Source organism: Calliphora vicina, chromosome 3, assembly GCF_958450345.1.
Source record: "Calliphora vicina chromosome 3, idCalVici1.1, whole genome shotgun sequence".
NCBI classification, from domain to species: Eukaryota; Metazoa; Arthropoda; class Insecta; order Diptera; family Calliphoridae; genus Calliphora; species Calliphora vicina.
Window position 1 is genome coordinate 129846165 of NC_088782.1, and position 19869 is coordinate 129866033.

The following is a 19869-nucleotide window of genomic DNA, read 5'->3' on the forward strand; positions in this document are numbered from 1 at the left end:
CTATTGAAATCGATCAATAAAAACAAATACACATATAAATATTAATACCTAAATTCAAAATAAAATCAATTGCTTTCCATTGAAACGAAAACAATGTTGCAACTTAACGCGCTTACCCACAAAAACTAAAACAAACATACGTAATAATATGCATACTTAAATTCAGCATAAAATCAATTGCTTTCATGTTTGTCCACAACAATATGTACAAACATGCATACATACAAACAATATTATTATCACTAATCGCGGGTGGTCAAGCTTTTTGTTTAAAGTGGAACAATAAACTTCAGATCGATTTCAAAACAATGAAATTATCAAATAAGCATATTTTTTAGACATCAATTTCAAATTATCAAATAAGCATACATATTTTTAGATTTAATATTGAAGAAAAATAAATAAAGTTTTTTTTTCCTACTTACTCTCATCGAAGTAGTTACTCATTACAAAACTACATATGTATATACCTCAATTTTGAACAAAAATATAGATATACATTATACCCTTTCATGGAAATGTAAAAATTATATTTAAATTTGTTGACGAATTGTCCGAATATATTTAAGCTATTAAAAGATTTTAAATGTATCCGGTTGTTCTGATATTGAGATTTTTCTAAAGACCTTTTTATCGTTGAATAATTAGTATTTATTACCACTTCAAACTATATTTCAGAAATTTCCAATTATAAATAATTCAAAACTTTTTAATTGAATTTCAGAAAATTATAATTATATTTCAGAATTATTTCCATTTTATTCCATCTTTCAATTGTATTTCGCCATTTTATAGTTCATTTTTAAAGTTTTCCATTTGTAAAATATAATAACCATAGATCGGAAACTCTACTATCAACGACCTACCTCAGTTGTCAAAAAGCTTAGTGGTGAGTATGTATTAGTAAAAATAAAGCCATTTTATTTTGTCCTTGCTTTTTTTATTATAAACTTTACTTTAATATTTTTGGAATTTCACAACTTTTCTCAAAATAATTGTTATTGTCACGAAGTACATAAACAATTGGGTACACTAGTACTTCTAGTGTACCCAATAAGCATTTTTAGTGGAATTCAAGTTGAAAGCGAGTGTAATTCAAGGCTTGAATTTTAGTCAATGAATTGAATTATAGTAGTATTACAATAAACATAAATTCAAGCCATATCTACGTTTTATGTTTGAAAAATATAAAATTTTTTCAAATATTTTTCAAGTTTAAAACACAATTATATTTGCATTCATGTCAAATTCAAGTGCTTGAATTTTTGGATCTTTTGTGCGTATTGGGTACAGTTTACATTGTATAGGTCTCAAAAAACACACTATTAATTAAATTTAATAATAAAATTAGCCAAAACCACAAAATATTTATAAGTGTCTGGAGTATTTAAATTTAAACTAATTTTTTTCAATTATTTGTAAACTTAGATTGACGCCTTTCACACTAGGCAATTTAGTTGCGCAAGTCTCTTGCCCAACAATAAAACAGCATGTAAAATTTTCTTCTCCTTAACCCGACATTACCTCTGGCATCTACAAACACAAGAGTTGCGCATCTAAATTGCCTAGTGTGAAAGGTCAAGAAAATATGCCCATAAATACACACAGAATCAAATTATTTGATTTTTTTTAAGATAATAAAAATCCTAATATTAAAATTTAAAAGTTTCGGTATGTTTTAGATTGTGCTAAATAACATAATACATAAAAGAAACAAAGAAGGTGACCGGTGTAATTTTAGTTTATGTATCTATATTAGTTTAGTTCAATTTAATTCGGTTAGTTTAATGATGGTTTTGTTATTATAGTATTAAATATTATAAAAAAAGTATAAAAAAGTAAACCCAACATACTTATTTCTGTTTTAGAAACAGCTAATAAGATCTTCTATAAAACTTTCTTCAAAAATAGTGAGAAATAATAGGAAATGGACTTACTTTGTATTTGTAGCGCTTCCTTTTCCGCTTAGAGAATATTTTTAGGAGATGCAAATAATATTTTGAAATTATTTTAAAATTGATTGCACAATATGATTGTTTTAATTAGCTTATCATTTTTTAATATTTAATTTTTTCCTTTAAGTAAGCTTATTTATCATTTCACTAATCCAGAAATAAAAATTTCCATTCTACATACATTTTCTCAATACAAAAATAAAGCTTTATTTAATAAAACACTATACACTAATGCCTAAGGCGAATTTATAGATTCGCCTTACTAATCCACTTGCATTTTTTTAGTAACGCAACGAATTATTGCATGCGGTTTATTGAAACTCTTGAGTGTTTTTTACGTTTAAATTAATAATGTAGTATTTGCATCAGGGATGGCAAATTTGAATAAAATAAGTTATTGAATTTGTAAAATTAAAATGATTAAAGTACTTTAACGCTTTTTAATTGCTTAAAGCTAACTATTGAAATATATATGTAAAACAATTGTAGAATGTTGTGTTATACACAACATAAAATTTATTAAATATTATAAAAATTACCTATAAAAAGGTAAACCCAACATACTTGTTTCTGTTTTAGAAACAGCTTATAAGATCTTTTATAAAAGTTTCTTCAAAAATAGTGAGAAATAATAGGAAACGGACTTACTTTGTATTTATATCGCTTCCTTTTCCGCTTAGAGAATATTTTTAGGTGATGCAAATAATACCTATTTTGAAATTATTTTAAAATTGATTGCACAATATGATTTTTTTAATTTGCTTTTATTTTACATAGGTATTTATTTACTTTCTTTTTTAATTAGCTTATCATTTTTTTAATATTTAATTTTTTCCTTTAAGTAAGCTTATTTATCATTTCACTAATCAAGAAATAAAAATATCCATTCTACACACATTTTCTCAATACAAAAATAAAGCTTTATTTAATGAAACACTTTACACTAATGCCTAAGGCGAATTTATAGATTCGCCTTACTAATCCACTTGCATTTTTTTAGTAACGCAACGAACATGAGATAAAAGAAACACAGCGACCGGCACACAAACAACAAATTTTTTTCCTACAACTTTACACAATATTTTCATGTATTTATTTTAAACTTTTTCAAGATATTTTTACACACAAACATTTAGAAACACTTAGTTTATGATTTAATGCAAAAATATTTAATCTTTAACTATTTTTTAATGCAAAATAAGCATTTCTATTATAGCACTCAAAATTACCAACCTAACCGTATGAAAAATGCGCGAAAACTAAAAGTAATATGATTACAGTGGGGGACAGGTGGTAAAAAATTATAAAAATGTTGTTAACATTTGTTAGTTTATGTGGTTTGTTTATGTAGAAGAGCGAGGGGGCAACAAAAATGTTGTAGATGTCCATGAATGAATGAAATGTTTATTTCTTTATGGTAGATGTCAGTTCCTTTCATCCCCAACGTTGACACAAGAAGCACTTGCATTGAGTAAAACAAATTGTATTGAGTGGAAGGTTTCCAAGTGTCTCCAATTTTCCCCCCTAGTTATTTTATTTTGAGTGATATTTTTAACAGAACAGTTGTTTAATGTGTTTGTTTTTGTTCTGGTTTATTATTTCATGCGGTTTATTAAAACTCTTGAGTGTTTTTTACGTTTAAATTAATAATGAAGTATTTGCATCAGGGATGGCAAATTTGAATAAAATATGTTATTGAATTTTAAAAATTAAAATTATCAAAGTATTTTAATGCTTTTTAATTGCTTAATGCTAACTATTGAAATATGTATAAGACAATTGTAGAATGTTGTGTTATACACAATATTACTTATTGTGTTCTAATCAGAATTTTCTATAGAAAATTTCTTTTAGGAAAAATTAGTAGAAAAATAGTAAATATTTTTAAAAATATTTCTTAATTCAATTTTCAAAAACATGACTTTTATAATAAATTGCATTATAATTGCATTATCTAATGAATTAATTCATAACTTTTAAATATCATTTAATCCATAAACATTAAGCCTTAAACAAATTTAATCAATTTCGCGCATATTTTCTCATTTTGTAGCTGAAAATCATAAAAATAAACAAAAAATGTTCAAACATTTTTCAACAACATAAAAATATAAATGAAAATTGATATTATATTTTTCAAGCCTTCTAGATTTAATTTGAAAACATAAAATATGAAAAAATCTTAATATTTAAGAAATTATTTATAAATGTTATGAATTGAAATCAATGAAATCAAATCATAATATTTAAGTTGAAACTTTTTTCTGTGTATATAAATATAAAATCACAAAATTAAGAATTGTATGTATTATAAGAAGTTTAAGCTCAAAAACTTTTACGAGTACCAAAAAAGTATGACTTTAAGCTACTAGCGCATTCTCACCTCATTTCCCAAATAAAATCTTTTTAGTACGAGTTTATTTCTTTGTGAGTTTTAGCACTTTGGCCCTTTAGTTTACGCGCATTTTTCAATCGGTTCGGTTGCTAATTAGAAGTCTCTAAGAAAATCATTATTATTGCAATAAAAAATAGTTCAAGTTTAAATATATTTGCATTAAATTATAATTTAATTGTTTCTAAACGTCTGCGTGTACAAATATTTTCAGAAAATTTAAAATTAATGTAAAATGAAAGTCTGTAAAGTTGTAGGAAAAACTTTACAGATTATGTCGTTCGTTCATTTGTTTGTTCGTAGAGTTTAGTGCGCAAGTGGATACGGTAGTGTTAGTGTAAAGTTAAATGAAATAAATAAGCTTCCTGTTTTGCTTAAGCTTTTTATAATAAATTTATTTATGTTAAGCGAAAAAGTATCAAAATGCGTTATTGGTCAACTTTTCCATCCCTTATTATAACTGAAGTTAATTTAAAGTAGGGTTCTCTACGTTTGCTAAAAAGAGTCGAATAGTCGATTGACTAAAAAGTCGAATAGTAGATTTTTTAAAAATTTTGTGGTAAAAACTTTTTTAAATTAGTTTTTCTCATCAATAAATCTAGCAAACATATTTTCTATCAAAATAGGATGAAAATTCGAAAAAGTCGACTATTCAAAAATGTAAAAAAAAGTCGAAAAGTTGACATTTTAAAAATCGGCAAAAGTCGAAAAGTCGAGTTTTTGTTTCGACTATAGACAACCATATATTTTTTATATTAAAAAAAAGGAGAATTTATTCGAAAAGTCGAAACAAAAAGTTTCCTTTTCACCATTTTTCGAAAAGTCGACTATTAGACTTTGGTGTTTTATGAAAAGTCGACTTTTCCACTTTTTTTATATAAATTACCTTTTCGAATACATATTTTAAATTTTTACCGTATCATTAGTAAACAAAATACATGGTTCTATATTTATTGATGAGCATTTTCCAATTTAATGTATCACAGTAATGCATTAAATAATATTATCGCTTTTGTTTTGAATATTTAGAATATGGACATGCATATTTAGTTTTAGTAAACTATTGCAATTAAATATTTTTTTTAACAATCGACTTGTAGAACCCTAGTTTCCAGTAGTATTTGTATTTTTCCCTCCAACATGTCATCATCTCAGGCTGAATGACATATTTCATAGAACAGCTGTTTAACTTATTGTATTTTTTTTGTTGTTTTTCTTTGTGTGTTGTGTTAAAATTCTCTTGAGTGTTTCCACGGCTGCCTGTAAAAGTACGGTGAGATGATTGCACGTTACTTTTGATATTTCATTATAAATTACAAAGTCAAAGCAGAAAGCAAGCAATAAAAATACAGTTAAATTGATTTTTTTATAACAAAATTATTATTACAATATAAAAAAATATATTCCAATCAATAGAGTTAACAAAGGATACAAATTCGGTGATAGTATACAATATAAAATAATATTTTTAAAGTTATTTGGAAAACAATAAAAAGAACTTCTAGTATAAAAAGGAAAAATAAGTGTTTAACTAAAATAACAAGAAAGTTCCTATAAGAAAATCGCAAAGAAAAACTATATAACAAACAAGCTACATATAAGAAAATGTATACTGTTTCTAAAGGTCCCAGCAAAATTGTGGCCAAAACACGTAGAGGTAAGTGAAAGGAAGAACGGATTATTTCTAGAAAAGTAGTTAATAAAGTTAACAAAAAGGAGTTTTTTGTAAAGATGAAAATGAATGTTATTAAAATTGTTATGTCACAACATAAGCAAGCAAGCAGACACAATGAAAATACAAATTAATTTTAAAGAGTAAGAGAAAAAATGTAACGACTCAAAGAGAGAGAATTTTCACGAAAACGAGCATTTATTACAATTGAGTGTTATTTGCTTTTAAATTGTGTTGTTTTTGTGCCGGTTTGTTTATTTTATTAATTATTGTGCACTAAAAGGCGCTAAAAATATTTAACTACATTTAAATTCTAAAGTAAATTAATGAAATTTGTGTGTTTAATGTTTTATATTTGAAGGTTTATCACAAAATTTTGAAAAATTCGAAACTATTAAAGAGAGCAGTAAACGTAACAACGATGCAAATAGCCCGGAAAAATTAAGGTAAGTTCAATAAACTTTCTTTAATTAATTTACACAACTGTCATGAATAAAATTAAAATTATCATCATGTTGCCCCTCACCATTAATTCATCTCCCTTTCTCACATTTAATACACAGCATGTTTTACATTTTATTTTCCGCTAACAAAAAATTAATTCATCCTCGCTAATTACTTAACAGAAAAAAGCAAAGCACATGCTTAATAGTTTTTTCTTTTTTAAGTTTTTTTGTCGTTATTTTTACATAGTGAAAAATCAAATGATTTATAACCATGTGTTTCAAGTTAGTTGTATAAAATATACAGATTTTCTTCAAGGAATTCTGAAATTTCAAAATACTTATTTGTTTTTGGTTGTGTCTGTCTGTATGTTAATATGTAAAATAGTCCCCACTTTTTATTTCAATATGTACGTCATAGTTAAACACTTAGTAGGTACATAGGAACACTTTTCTATATTATGAAGAAGACACTTCAACTAACAGTGCTCAACAAAAATTTACTTGCCTTTTTATTAGATATGTAATACATACAGCGTCAAGTATACAGTGATTGACAATACAATGGAAACTTTTCGAATTATTCAATTAACATGTCACAATCCAAAAAAAAAAAAAATCGTTAGGAAATTTTTATTTTTTTTAGCTAGAGATTTGAATTATTAATACCTATCTATAGATTTGAATTAACAAAAATTGTATCATTCAAAATTTGAACGAATTCTATTATGAATTAATTCTATCACGAATTAATTCAACAATGAATAAATTATATTTAAGTAAAACTCTGAATGAAGCCAAAAAATTTGATTTTGGAAATTAATGGCTTTTATTATTTAATTGTGAATTAAGATTTTAGTGAATTAAGCTAAAATTTAATTAATCAATTCGAGTTTGTGGTTTATAGGTATTATAAGGACATTATTTATTAAATTCTGAAAATAGAAAATAAACTTAAAAGTATTCATTATTATGGTATTATAGAAGCTTAGCATTAATTTTTTTACAAAAATTGTAGGTTTGCAGCATATCCCTTTTTTATTACTTGTTCACAGCATCCATGCATTGAAGTAATTGAAGACTCAATCGTCTCCTTTGAAATATTTTGCTATTCCCTTATAACTGCATTTGATAAAGCTTCCTTCGTGAAATAATTTTGAATCCGTATTTTGATCCACAATAGGTTTTCTATGAGATTGGGCAGGCCACTTCAAAACATTTACCTTATTGGATTGTAACCATTCTGTTTCAAACCTAGAGGAATATTAGGGGTCATTAATGTGTTGGAATCTCTAAACTAGGGCCATATATTCTTCTACGTTTAAAATGGATCTGTAACCAATTCCAATCATAGTATATTTTATATGAATTGGACTTATACCTTGCACTGATAGCCGAACAACATAATATTGCCACCGCCAAACTTTAAGGTCTTCTTTGTATACTTGTGGTTCAGTGTCTTATGTTCTCACATCACTGCCTCTTCCATTTTATATGAATTTATCCGAAAAGCTAGCAGTATTTAATTTCTTTGGCAAATTGTATTCGAGCACAAATAAGAGGTTTTTCCCGGAGCGATAGCAACCAAGACCAGCCTCATTTGCCCTTCGATCGATTACTAATTTCCAATTTTAGATTATTGATAAACTCCCGGGGAGTCATTTTAGAGAATTTCTTAAACTTTCTTGTTATTATATTGTTATCTTGCCTTGGAATAGATTTACTAGTTTTTACAGGATATTTTTTTATAATTTTTGCAACTGCTGATTTATTAATTAAATATTTATCTCATATTTATCACCATTTTTACTGACGAATTAAAAAACCTATTGTGCGAAAAAATATGTCAAAAAGAATAAATATTGTAATAACAGTAAAATAAGCTTTTTACATAATTTTCCTAAAAATTATTTTTATTTTATTTTTTTTTCTTGCAAAAGTTTTAATTTTTTTTATTGTTTTCCCAATGCTAGGAAGTAAAATGCTAATACATTTACTCTTCAATATTTATACATTATCATTTTGAATCATTATTTTAACATGTTGATATCATTGGAGGCAAGTACTTACCACAAACGCTTACAAATAGGGACTTAAATAAGTCATTATCACATTCGCTTAAAAATAGGGATTTAAATAAGTAATCAATTACAAATTGTATTTTAAAATTAGTCTTCCTTTATATAGTAAGAAATTAGAATGAAGAAAAAAATTGTTTAAATTAATTTAAATTAACAAAAATGTAATCATTCAAAGGGTCATAATGAGTTTTATAATGATTTAATTATGAATTTGGTAAAAAAGTAATATATATCAGATTATATGTCAGCAATTACCAAACTGTATAGTCAGTGAAAAGCAAGTTGTCCAGTGATTGCAAGTCATTACCAAGTTTTTGCTAGGTATCTTATCCTCATAAACAGCATGATAAAATAATTGTTGGTTGAAAACTATCAGTATAACTTTAGATTAAAACATAACTATACCTTATGATAATGAAGGTATGGTAAATGGTTTTGTTTTTGATAACTGAAATTAAGGAAATTAAGTTTTAATGGTATTGTGACTGACTGTATATAGCACTCATACAGGGTCTAATCTATACATAATATACGAATTTAAAATATACTTATAATATGTATATATAATATAGCTATATCATTTATAAGTTCTATTTTAATAATTTACACATTTAAAAAAAACCGGCCAATTTTTACTTTAAATAAATCATAAATAAGCTTTCCAAGGTCTGTTAATCCCATAAGTTCGTGTTTGTTAATATTTTCAAATTGTAGCACAACTTTTCTTTTACACTTTACCCCATAGTAAATTTATTTATTTATATACGTTTGTTGTTGATCATCTTATATAGATCATCTTGTTTGACCGTCTAGCTAAACGTTCGTCCGTACTTTTGTCGTTCTTACAATACCTATGTGTTTGTATAATTTGTTTTCAACTGATAAGCAAAAGCGTATTGTACTATAATGGAAATTTTGTTTTTGCTGTTAAGGTTAACTTGGAAGCTGGCGTGTGAATGTGTAGATTCTGTTTTACTTATTTATTTTGTGAGGAGCCAAAGTGTTTTGTATTTAGATTTGAATTGTCAATCATTAATCATTTATTATTCAAATAAGTTTCAAAAAGTGGCTGTGGTACAATAAGAAAATGATTTTTAACAAGCAACTATGGGGACACATAATATAAGCAGTCAATAGCTACAATTTGTTTCCAATGCTCCAGTTTTTATCAATTGTTATTAATATAGAGAATAGAGTATGGTTAATAGAAAAAAGGTTGAAAAATTAATGATGACAGGCCTTTTTTTACGTCAATGTATTATATTAGAGTTATGTATTTATGAAGAGTTTCGCACTCAAAGAAATTTTTTGCGACGGAAAGTTTTTCATTTCAGCTAAATTTATTGGTTTTTATTAGGACCCTCTTTTAATACCATGCGATAGGGGGAAATCTTTTAGAGTTATTTCCTATTTATAAAAATTTAATCTATTTTACATAAACACTTGTATTAAAAAGCAAAAAGGCAACATTTTTGCCATAAAGAGCAACATTTTGTCCCATTAAAGGGTTGATTTGTAAAACTTTTCTTAATTTAACGATAATTACATTGATATTTAACTTTGAAAATATGAAACTTTGCCCTCATCTGACACAAAATTGTTGTTCATCAAGAGGTTTTAAATCTGCCTATAAGGTAATTCACGTCACCATTTTTTACTATTCCGAAAATGTGAATTTTCTCTCAATTATAACAATCATACGTTGTTATGTGTGCGAAAGTTCGAATTTTCGAAATGGTAAAAAACGGTGACGTGAGTTCATTCGTAATGAATTCTATAATATAATGGTTTGAATTTGAATTGCAAAATTGACACCCCAAATTGTTGTTCATCTAAAAGTTCTAAAACTGTTTAATCATTAATTTTCAGATTTTTTGTTACAAAGAACAACATAAAAAACAACGACTCTACAATAATTATGAATTCTGTTAAGAGCCAGACTAAATTGTTTATTTTAATTCATTTTACACGTTTCTCAAGTTTTATATTTATATTTGTACTGTGTTAAAAAATCCATGCAAAATAATTTGTATGCCAAACTCATACATATGTATTTATGACTTTTCAAACAAAACTTATTATAATTGTAGTGTAATACGAATTAAGTCTACGTTCTAGGTACTTGACAACAATTAAATAATGTAAAACTTGTAAATTCATTAGAATGTTTTCAAGTGCTCTACAGGTTTACAAATAAAAATAAATTCTTAAGAATGCTTACAAGCGATTTAGAAATTTACAAAGAAAATCTATTATTATTATTATTGTTTTTATTTGAAAACATCATTTGCCACATTTTTTGCTATATCTTATCGTCTTTTACTTAAACAAAATTAACAATCTAACTGCTTATTACTTAACATTATCTAACACTGGCCCACAATTTAGATAATTTTTGTAAAACATTTCCATAGACTTAAATATATTTTCATAAACAAATAACCCCTTAAATTAAGTGCTTTAATAATAATAAGAAGAAAAATATAAACAAAAGAAAGACATCTTGCCAAAGTTTTCAAAAACAATAACAAATTCTAAAACACTTTTCATTTCATAACAATATCAGTGCTTTTTCCATATAAATACTTATAAATATCCCTAATTTTTTTTGTTTTGTTTCATAATAAATAACAAAAAACATTAATATAATAACATTTTTTTGTTTGGTATTGTGTAGACGACGTATGCATAAATAAATATTATATACCTTTGATTTTTTTTGTTTTTTTTTTTTTAATAATTTTGTTTATCAGTGTACCACGTCCAGTTTTTCAAACAAAGAAAATTTATACGCATCCAAAGATTGTTGAAGAGGAAGTGTTGACACCACAGCATGAGGAAATTATCAAATATATAAATGATTGTAAGTACAAGTACTTTACACATAACTTACAAAATAATGAAATTTAATTTTTTAATAGCCTGGAACATAATAGTGGCCCACAATCCCTACGATCGAGCGCCCTCTACAACAGCTGTGGCTGATGCTAATAATAATACTGGTAATTACAAATCAAGAAGAAAAAAACTTTGTTTCTAGCAATGAATTTTATAATTGTGTTCTTATTGTTCTTATTAGCTACCTCCCTTATCATAAAACCAGCCACCAATGGTACTAGTGGCCAAATAGCTTCGTCTTCTTCCATTTATTGTGTTGAACCTCCAAGTCCTGTTTTAAGTGACTTTAAACCCTTTGATCTGGAATCATGGTGGGGTCGCCGTCTATTTAACAACATCACCAAAAGTCTTTGAATCATCAGCTTAGACCCTTAACGTTAGCAGCCGTAACAGTAGTCAGATATACGTGAACTGTTGTGTTTTCTTTGTTTTGGCCATTGTTTCATTTAATTGTAATCTGTTTATTAATTCATATTTTGTAATTTTAAGTTCTAAATTTAATTATAACGCTCTACTAATTAATTCTAATTTAAGCTTTATGCCTCAAACAGAAACAGAAAAGTACGTTAAAAAGAAACTGTGTATAGAGAACAAAATATCATTGTAAAAAAATTCGCCAGTCATTTGCTAGAGAACAAAGAAAATAATGTCTTCCTTTATTCATAAAAATTAAGAAAACGAAATTGGTTTTGTAATTATTGTTAATTGTTTTTGTTTGTAAATCATTAAGTTTAGTTTTTAAATAAGTTTATAATGATTCATTTTATTTTATTTTTTTTTAAATGAATGTTCTTCCCATCAACACAATTGTTTGGAGTTGTAAGAATTAAAAAAAGAAAAGAAAATGAAAACAAGCTAAATTATAAAATTTTAGTTTTCTTTAATTTATTAATTACTTCTGCTAGTGTTTAACTGGCAATTACAATAGTTCCATTCACTTAATTGTAGACAATTTAAAAATAATTGTAAATTTTGCTGAAAATCTTGTCTAAATAACGAAAGATTCTGGTCCGGTGTAGTAAGAAATATGTCTAAAATTAGTTGGGCTGTTAGTAAACTATTTGTAGCATAAGTTAAGGCTTCTTGCAGATAATGTATCTAGTTGGATATAAGAAATGTTAGAGGGATTAAAAAAATGAGACGGAATCTCCGCATTTGTTATCGAAAGAACTTTCGTATCGAAAAGTAATTTCGATATCGAAATTATTCTTTAATTCGATATCGAAATTGGTTTTGTAATTATTGTTAATTGTTTTTGTTTGTAAATCATTAAGTTTAGTTTTTAAATAAGTTTATAATGATTCATTTTATTTTATTTTTTTTTAAATGAATGTTCTTCCCATCAACACAATTGTTTGGAGTTGTAAGAATTAAAAAAAGAAAAGAAAATGAAAACAAGCTAAATTATAAAATTTTAGTTTTCTTTAATTTATTAATTACTTCTGCTAGTGTTTAACTGGCAATTACAATAGTTCCATTCACTTAATTGTAGACAATTTAAAAATAATTGTAAATTTTGCTGAAAATCTTGTCTAAATAACGAAAGATTCTGGTCCGGTGTAGTAAGAAATATGTCTAAAATTAGTTGGGCTGTTAGTAAACTATTTGTAGCATAAGTTAAGGCTTCTTGCAGATAATGTATCTAGTTGGATATAAGAAATGTTAGAGGGATTAAAAAAATGAGACGGAATCTCCGCATTTGTTATCGAAAGAACTTTCGTATCGAAAAGTAATTTCGATATCGAAATTATTCTTTAATTCGATATCGAAATTACTTTTTTTTTATAATTTCGATATCGAAATTATAAAAAATTACGATCAGTTTTAATTGATCACGAATGCGTTAATTCAGCCCCTAAGTTCTTTCAAATAATTGCAAACCTTGTAATTTTTAGATTTTTCTAAACGCAAGCAGTGGCTGTATATTCTCTCTAAACGTTTTTGAGCTTGTTTGTATTCTTGCAAGAGATTCTCATATTTTGATTGTTGAATTTCACTCTTACATTTGTAAACTTTTAATTCCTTATCCAGTTTTAGTAACTGTTTGCGGCAGACATTATAAGAGCAGGAAAGTTCTTCATATCTAAACTTAAGGAAATATTAATTAAATGTCATATTCAAAACGAGAGAGCAATTGCTAACAAACAATTTTATAACTATTCTTAATGGAAACATGTAAGGTGGTTTCTCAACTTAGACTACAACCTCCAATTAAATTATCAGATTCGCTTTTACTTTAATATACACTGTATTTGTTTCATCATTATGTAGATATACATATTTTTAAAAATGTCATTTGCTTACCTTTGATGCATTAACAAAGGACTTATCGTTTCATATGATTCATTTACAAATTTTGATGTTACTTTTTCATCTTCCTCCTGAACCTCCACTGAGGACCAATTGTCCCCTGTTAAAATTAAATCTACTAAACGTTTATTTCTTTGCTTTTCATTTCGTAAACAAGCATGTAAATCCAAAACTCTTTCGGTTTGTCGATCCAAAGCCATGCGTAATTTATAGTTCTGCCTATGATCTTCTCTTAAATAATGTTCCAGTTGTGAAATTGTATGCCAAATTGTATTAAAATTAAGTTCCTCGTTATGTGGTGATTGTTCTTCTCTAAAGCTTATAGGTTTATTACAATGACGAGATTTTCTTGGTGTATACTCGCGAGACATTCTAGGTTTTCTCGACGTAAAATCGCGGGACATTCTAGGTTTATTTGTTGTATTCTAGTTGAGACTTAAATTAATAGCTACAAAGTCCTTTTTCTAAAATTGTTGAAAGTGTCTTTAAAATAAAAATATATGTATGAAATAAATTAAGAATTCTGTCAGTTGTGGTTTTAAAACGATAATTTTTTATGATAATAGGGTTCCTTTGAATTTCGAAAGCTATATAGGGGAACATCTTGGGATTAAGAAATTTAATATTTTAATTTAGGGAATTTAAAACTATTAACTCATTTAAAGAGCTTGTCTAAACACAAAAATTTAACGTGTTGCTATTTCTGATCATGTTTGAACAAGAATATGGTCGAATGAGACTCGGTCGTTCCGAAGCCTACTGTGTTTTACTTATTCGCCATTTTTAATGTTTTCAATACGGAAGCTGATTAAAAAGAGTACATTTTCAAATTAATATCAATTTTAGGAAAAAGGTAAGATTTTCTCCCTGATATCAAAGTGGGTCCAATAAATATAAAACTGTTTCTCACAATATTGCAAAAACTGCCTGTGATAAATGAATAAGTTGATACGATCGTACTTTTTGACACTATTTCATACTTTTCATTTGAAATTTCTATAGAATTTCATGTCTATATGACTTACATTATACACGATTTAGACCTAGTATATTCAGGATTTTTTTTAAGGTAAAAATTATTTTTCGCCAAAAAATTTTTTTTGTCTTAAAATTTTCCTCTAAAAAATTTTGAATCCAAAATTTGATTTCACAAAATTTTTTATTAAAATATATTTTTCTTAATTTTATTAACTGCGATAATGTGAAAATAATTTCTTCCAATATTTAGGATTTTTTTCAGAAAAAAAATTTTCGCCACCAAATATTTTGTCTAGAAATTTTTGAAAAATTTGATTTCAAAAATTTGTTTTTATTAAAATAAATATATTTTTCTTAATTTTTTTAGATAAAAATGGTTTATTTTTTGTTATATTTATAAATTTGTATTTATGGGTAGTTTGGGGGCCTATTACAATACTTAATAAGATTATTTTGTTGACTGTTAATTTGAGGATGCTAAATTGAGAATTTGTATTAATTTACAGCTTTCTTACAAAATAAAAAAACAAAGCTAACAATTTGAAATTAACGGGTTTTTACGTACATTTGTATTTGGCAACTCTATATACAATACAATAGACTTGGCAGCATTTAATAATGACATGCTGCCAAATTGATTGTGTAATGCTGGGTATACACGATACTATTTTTCGTACTAATCGTAGTATGAGTTGAAGTACGATTTTGTGATAGACGTTACTACAAATCGTACTATTTCCTTTGAAAAAAATGACAAGTAATAAAAATATCACAAAAATCAAAAATTTTTGATTTTCATACTTCGTTAGTACGACAACATGATACACGTTACTAATTTCATACTTATACGATTTATCGTAACGTGTATACCTAGCATAACAATCTTATTTATGTTTAATATGAATAATTTTTAATAAAATTTCTTATTTTTCTGTTATACATATTTAAATACATATTTACGGTGGAATTCATAATAATATCGTAAATTTATCAAAGTTTGTTTTAAAACTTTTAAGCTTTGCTAAAATGAAATTTTTGTTATGAATACCGTTGTTTCTATCTAAATTTCATATTAACGGCTTATTTCTATCTCCAAGTGCTGCCAAGTCTTTGCCAGCAAATAACGGCACTAACAAAACTTTGTGTGATAAGAAATAGTAATTGTTTATATAACATTTGTTACTCTCTCTATCTCTGTCTACTCTTGTTCTTACTCAACATACACTGGTACTCATCGTACGAGTAATAATAACAATAAAACTAATAATAATGCCATAAATTGTTTTTATTTTTTATGTTTATTTACTGATTGCTGTTGTTATTATTATTAATTTTGTTGTTGTTGTTGTGGTTGTCACTCGTTCAGCCAGACACAAACTGATATCTCGACATTAGTAAATTAACATTCAACCCAATTGAAGACAAGTTCTTTCTGTCCAAATCAAAACCAAAACCAGAAATAAAATTCAATTGAGTAACAAGCAGTGGAGGAGAACACACTTAAAATTCAGTCACCTAATCTACTTTGATAAAGTTTTTTTTTTGTTATATTTTTACAAGCAAAATAGTAAAAAAAACAATTAAAATTGTTAAGTGTTTTCAAGTATAAACAAATAAATACTTATCCGTAAAACAAAACAAACCAAAAAAAAAAAACAAAAACTTTCCATCATGTCTAAAATATTTAATGTGGTGGGTACACTTTTCAAGAAGCACCCCTTCCTAACCAACAGTGCAGTGTATGGCAGTCTTTATGTAGGAGCTGAATTTTCCCAACAATATTTAACCAAAAGAGTGCTGGTAAGTTATTAAAAGTATTAGATATGTTATAAACAAATTGCTACCAACACTTAACAAACATGCACACAACAACACATTTACTGTCTATATGTCTTAGGTGGATAAAGATTCCTTGAAACAGGACATTGATTATGCCACAGTGGGTCGTTATGCGGCAATGGGAACTGTTGTTTATGCACCTACGTTATACATATGGTTTGTTTCCTCTTTATTTTTCTTTCATTTCCTTTATTTATGAATTTTATTTATTACAAGTCATTGCCTATTTATTATCACATTTCTCTTTTATCACATTTCTTCTTTTTTTTATATATAAAAATCACTGTTTTTGTTTTTATAGTATTAAATTGACATTTTTATTGAAAGAAAGCACTGCGGCAAGCACAACTATTTAGTTTATATATAGAAAAATTACAAATAAATAAATATAAAAAAGAGCACTAGTTAAGCCCAGAGGTATGTTTATGTCATGTCCATCACTCTTTATGTCCGCAATTCATAACATTCAAACACTCTTCTCTCATTTCATAGACTTGCTATTAAGCTTTTGTTAAAGCTTTTAATACACCATTGGATGTGTTATATTATTGTTTATTTAGTAAACAATAACAAATTTAGTAACACGTGCAATTAAAGCTTTAAACAAGAAATGGAAATCATCTACATATTTTATATGACGTCACTAGAAATGTATTTAAAGCTTTATTTACGGCAAGATAACAACAAAATCTAACTAAAACTTACACTTTATCAGCTTTTCTTTAAATTTGGTAACGATTTAAATTTAAATAGAAACACTCTCACATAATTAATTAAATGCACTAACTCACTCACTGTCTTTGATGCACCAGACGTATGCGGCATGTCATTTACAAAAGTACACATCAATCATACGTTACACAGAATTTTAATACATTTCCTTCTAAACTAAAGGTACAAATGGTTGGATCGTACATTCCCTGGAACAGCCAAGAAAGTTATATTAAAAAAATTGTTCATTGATCAATTTGTGTTGACTCCCTATTTATTGACAGTGTTTTATACAGGTAAATAAATCTATTTTATAAGTAATTTTAATCAAAATCTAAACAAAACTAATTTTAGGCATGTCCTGGATGGAGGGTCGTGAAGATATTACTCTGGAATTAAAGCAAAAATTCTTGCCCACTTTCGAAAGATCCTGCATGTTTTGGCTGCCCGCTCAAGTATTCAATTTCGTGTTGATTCCTCCCAAATTCCGTGTCATTTATATGGGTGTTTGTGGTTTTGTTTGGGTGAATATTTTATGCTGGATTAAGAGACAACAAACTGAAACTACTGAAGAACAACCTGCCTTGACAGCAAATTAAGGTTATGAAGTAACAAGATGATAGCTGAAGATGTAAACGAATTGATATTAAACGCATTCCAAATAACAGAATTTATAGTTAGTTAGTATTGTAATTAAAAGTTTTATATAAGCACAATTTTTACAGGGGCTTTGTTGTTGTTGTTTTTTCTCTGTAAGGGAAATAAATCATTTTTTTCTAAGAAAAATATTTAAAAAATGTTGTTGTTTTTTTTAAATTAATTTGAAAGTAAATTTTTAATTAGGTTTAAGTTAATTTATTATAAATTATCTGTAATAAATTAATGAATATCACTGAAAATTAATTTTCCTGCAAATGGCAAATTGGAATGCATTTTCTACCCTGCCAAGGGAGTCATAATTTTTTTAATTATTTATTTATTTATTTATTCCAAGTAATATACAAATTAGTAGAATGTTACATACATCAGAAACTCTCTTTTCAAAGACCTAACTCAGTTGTCAAAAACCTAAGTGGTGAGAATGTATTAGTAAAATAACTATGTGAAAACAAAAACAACACTGTGTGATTAATTTGAGTAATTTTTTTTGGAGTATTTTCTAGTTTCAGCTCTAAGTTTATTTCTCTATGAAATGTTAGCAAACATGTTGCTTATAAAATTAGTTTTACTCTAAATATCCCCCTGTTCTGTAAACCGAATATGAGTAATGTTTTAATTTTTAAAACGAATTCACATTTACTTGAAGTAGCATGATTTGAGGTATAATGGTTGTTGAAGTTGGAAAAGTTTTCAAAAGTTACCTAAACAAAATTTCTCAACCAATTTTCAGTTTTTCTTTGTACAGAACTTAATAGATATATACATTATTATGTATGGTGAATCCCTAGGATATCTGGGGGTATCCAAAGAACAATTTCAACTAATACAAGGGTATTTGAACATTATTGAATATGGGTCAAGAACGCGACATTTGTACGACTTTGAAGTGAAACAAATAAAGAAATCTTAATAATTTATTTCCTTGTTTCCATTTTGCGATAGCATTTTAGTAGTAATATGCAATATGTAGATTTTGTTGTTTCAAATATATTAGCAATAAACATGGGTTCTAAACTCATCAGAAAATATAACTCATTTTCATGGATATAGAAAAATTAAAAATTGTGCGAATTGTAATACTGTAGCTTTCTGTTAATAGTTGTTAAGTTGAAATATTTACATTGGTTTTTTTTTACAATCTTTAGTATGATTTAGTACGCGACATATTTTCCCGTCAAGTTTATAATAAGGATTAGTTCAAGTAATTTCAACAAAAGCTTCGCAATTATTAAGGCCACTGTTAAGGCTAAAACTTCTTGTTTTCTTTATACTTTTCGCAGTATACTTTATACTTAAGAGCAGCGGTTCTCAGTAACTTTTTTTGGTGAAAGCCTCAATACATAGAGACGAGACCAAAGAGAACATAGAGCGGAAACTAGAAAAAACTCGAAACAAAAAATTAATCAAAATAGTCACACATAAGAGTGTTGTTTTTGTTTTCACATAGTTTTTTTCTACTAATACATTCTCACCACATAGGTTTCTGACAACTGAGTTAGGTCTTTGACAGGAGAGTTTCCGTTCTATGTCTATTCCCTATGGACGAGACACTCCGATTTGTCAAACAAAAATACAACAAATCATATGTTTGATACAACAACAAAATACATTGACTAGCATGAATTTTGTTGTTGTAAGAGTTAGGGCTTTGACAACAGACTTAGGTTTTTGACAATTACTTCTCGTCTCTTAATTAAAATATCCAGTCACTTGATTAGAACGATCGCGAGTTTGATACAAAAATTATGATTTAGGTACAAGAACGCGATACTAGAACATGAACAAAATCAAATGAAAACTTACTATTGATACCAAATCAAAAAAATACTAAAATTTATTTTCTTTAATTGAATTTATTTTCTACATTTAATTTTAATATTTTTTCTGTTTAAAATATTGCTACTTTGGCCCAAAAGAAAGAGCCTTCAAT

General features: G+C 26.7%; 3 protein-coding genes across 3 annotated transcripts; 2 read left to right on the forward strand and 1 right to left on the reverse strand.

The window, feature by feature from the left end:
- The first annotated feature begins 5721 nt into the window (after nucleotides 1-5721).
- Nucleotides 5722-12309, forward strand: LOC135953556 (uncharacterized). Its single transcript, XM_065503502.1, has 5 exons — nucleotides 5722-6004; nucleotides 6381-6465; nucleotides 11297-11406; nucleotides 11465-11545; nucleotides 11623-12309. The coding sequence occupies exons 1-5, from the start codon at nucleotides 5953-5955 to the stop codon at nucleotides 11793-11795; spliced, it is 501 nt and encodes a 166-aa protein (XP_065359574.1). The 5' UTR covers nucleotides 5722-5952; the 3' UTR covers nucleotides 11796-12309.
- Nucleotides 12310-12854: 545 nt separating this feature from the next.
- Nucleotides 12855-14155, reverse strand: LOC135955849 (uncharacterized). Its single transcript, XM_065506217.1, has 3 exons — nucleotides 13746-14155; nucleotides 13323-13524; nucleotides 12855-13083 (listed from the first exon to the last, which is right to left on the reverse strand). The coding sequence occupies exons 1-3, from the start codon at nucleotides 14153-14155 to the stop codon at nucleotides 12874-12876; spliced, it is 822 nt and encodes a 273-aa protein (XP_065362289.1). The 3' UTR covers nucleotides 12855-12873.
- A 1967-nt stretch (nucleotides 14156-16122) lies between these two features.
- LOC135954441 (mpv17-like protein) lies at nucleotides 16123-18070 on the forward strand. The gene is made up of 4 exons (XM_065504616.1): nucleotides 16123-16529; nucleotides 16627-16724; nucleotides 17463-17575; nucleotides 17634-18070. Exons 1-4 carry the CDS (start codon nucleotides 16401-16403, stop codon nucleotides 17876-17878), a joined length of 585 nt encoding a protein of 194 aa, XP_065360688.1. The 5' UTR covers nucleotides 16123-16400; the 3' UTR covers nucleotides 17879-18070.
- The last annotated feature ends 1799 nt before the right edge of the window (nucleotides 18071-19869 follow it).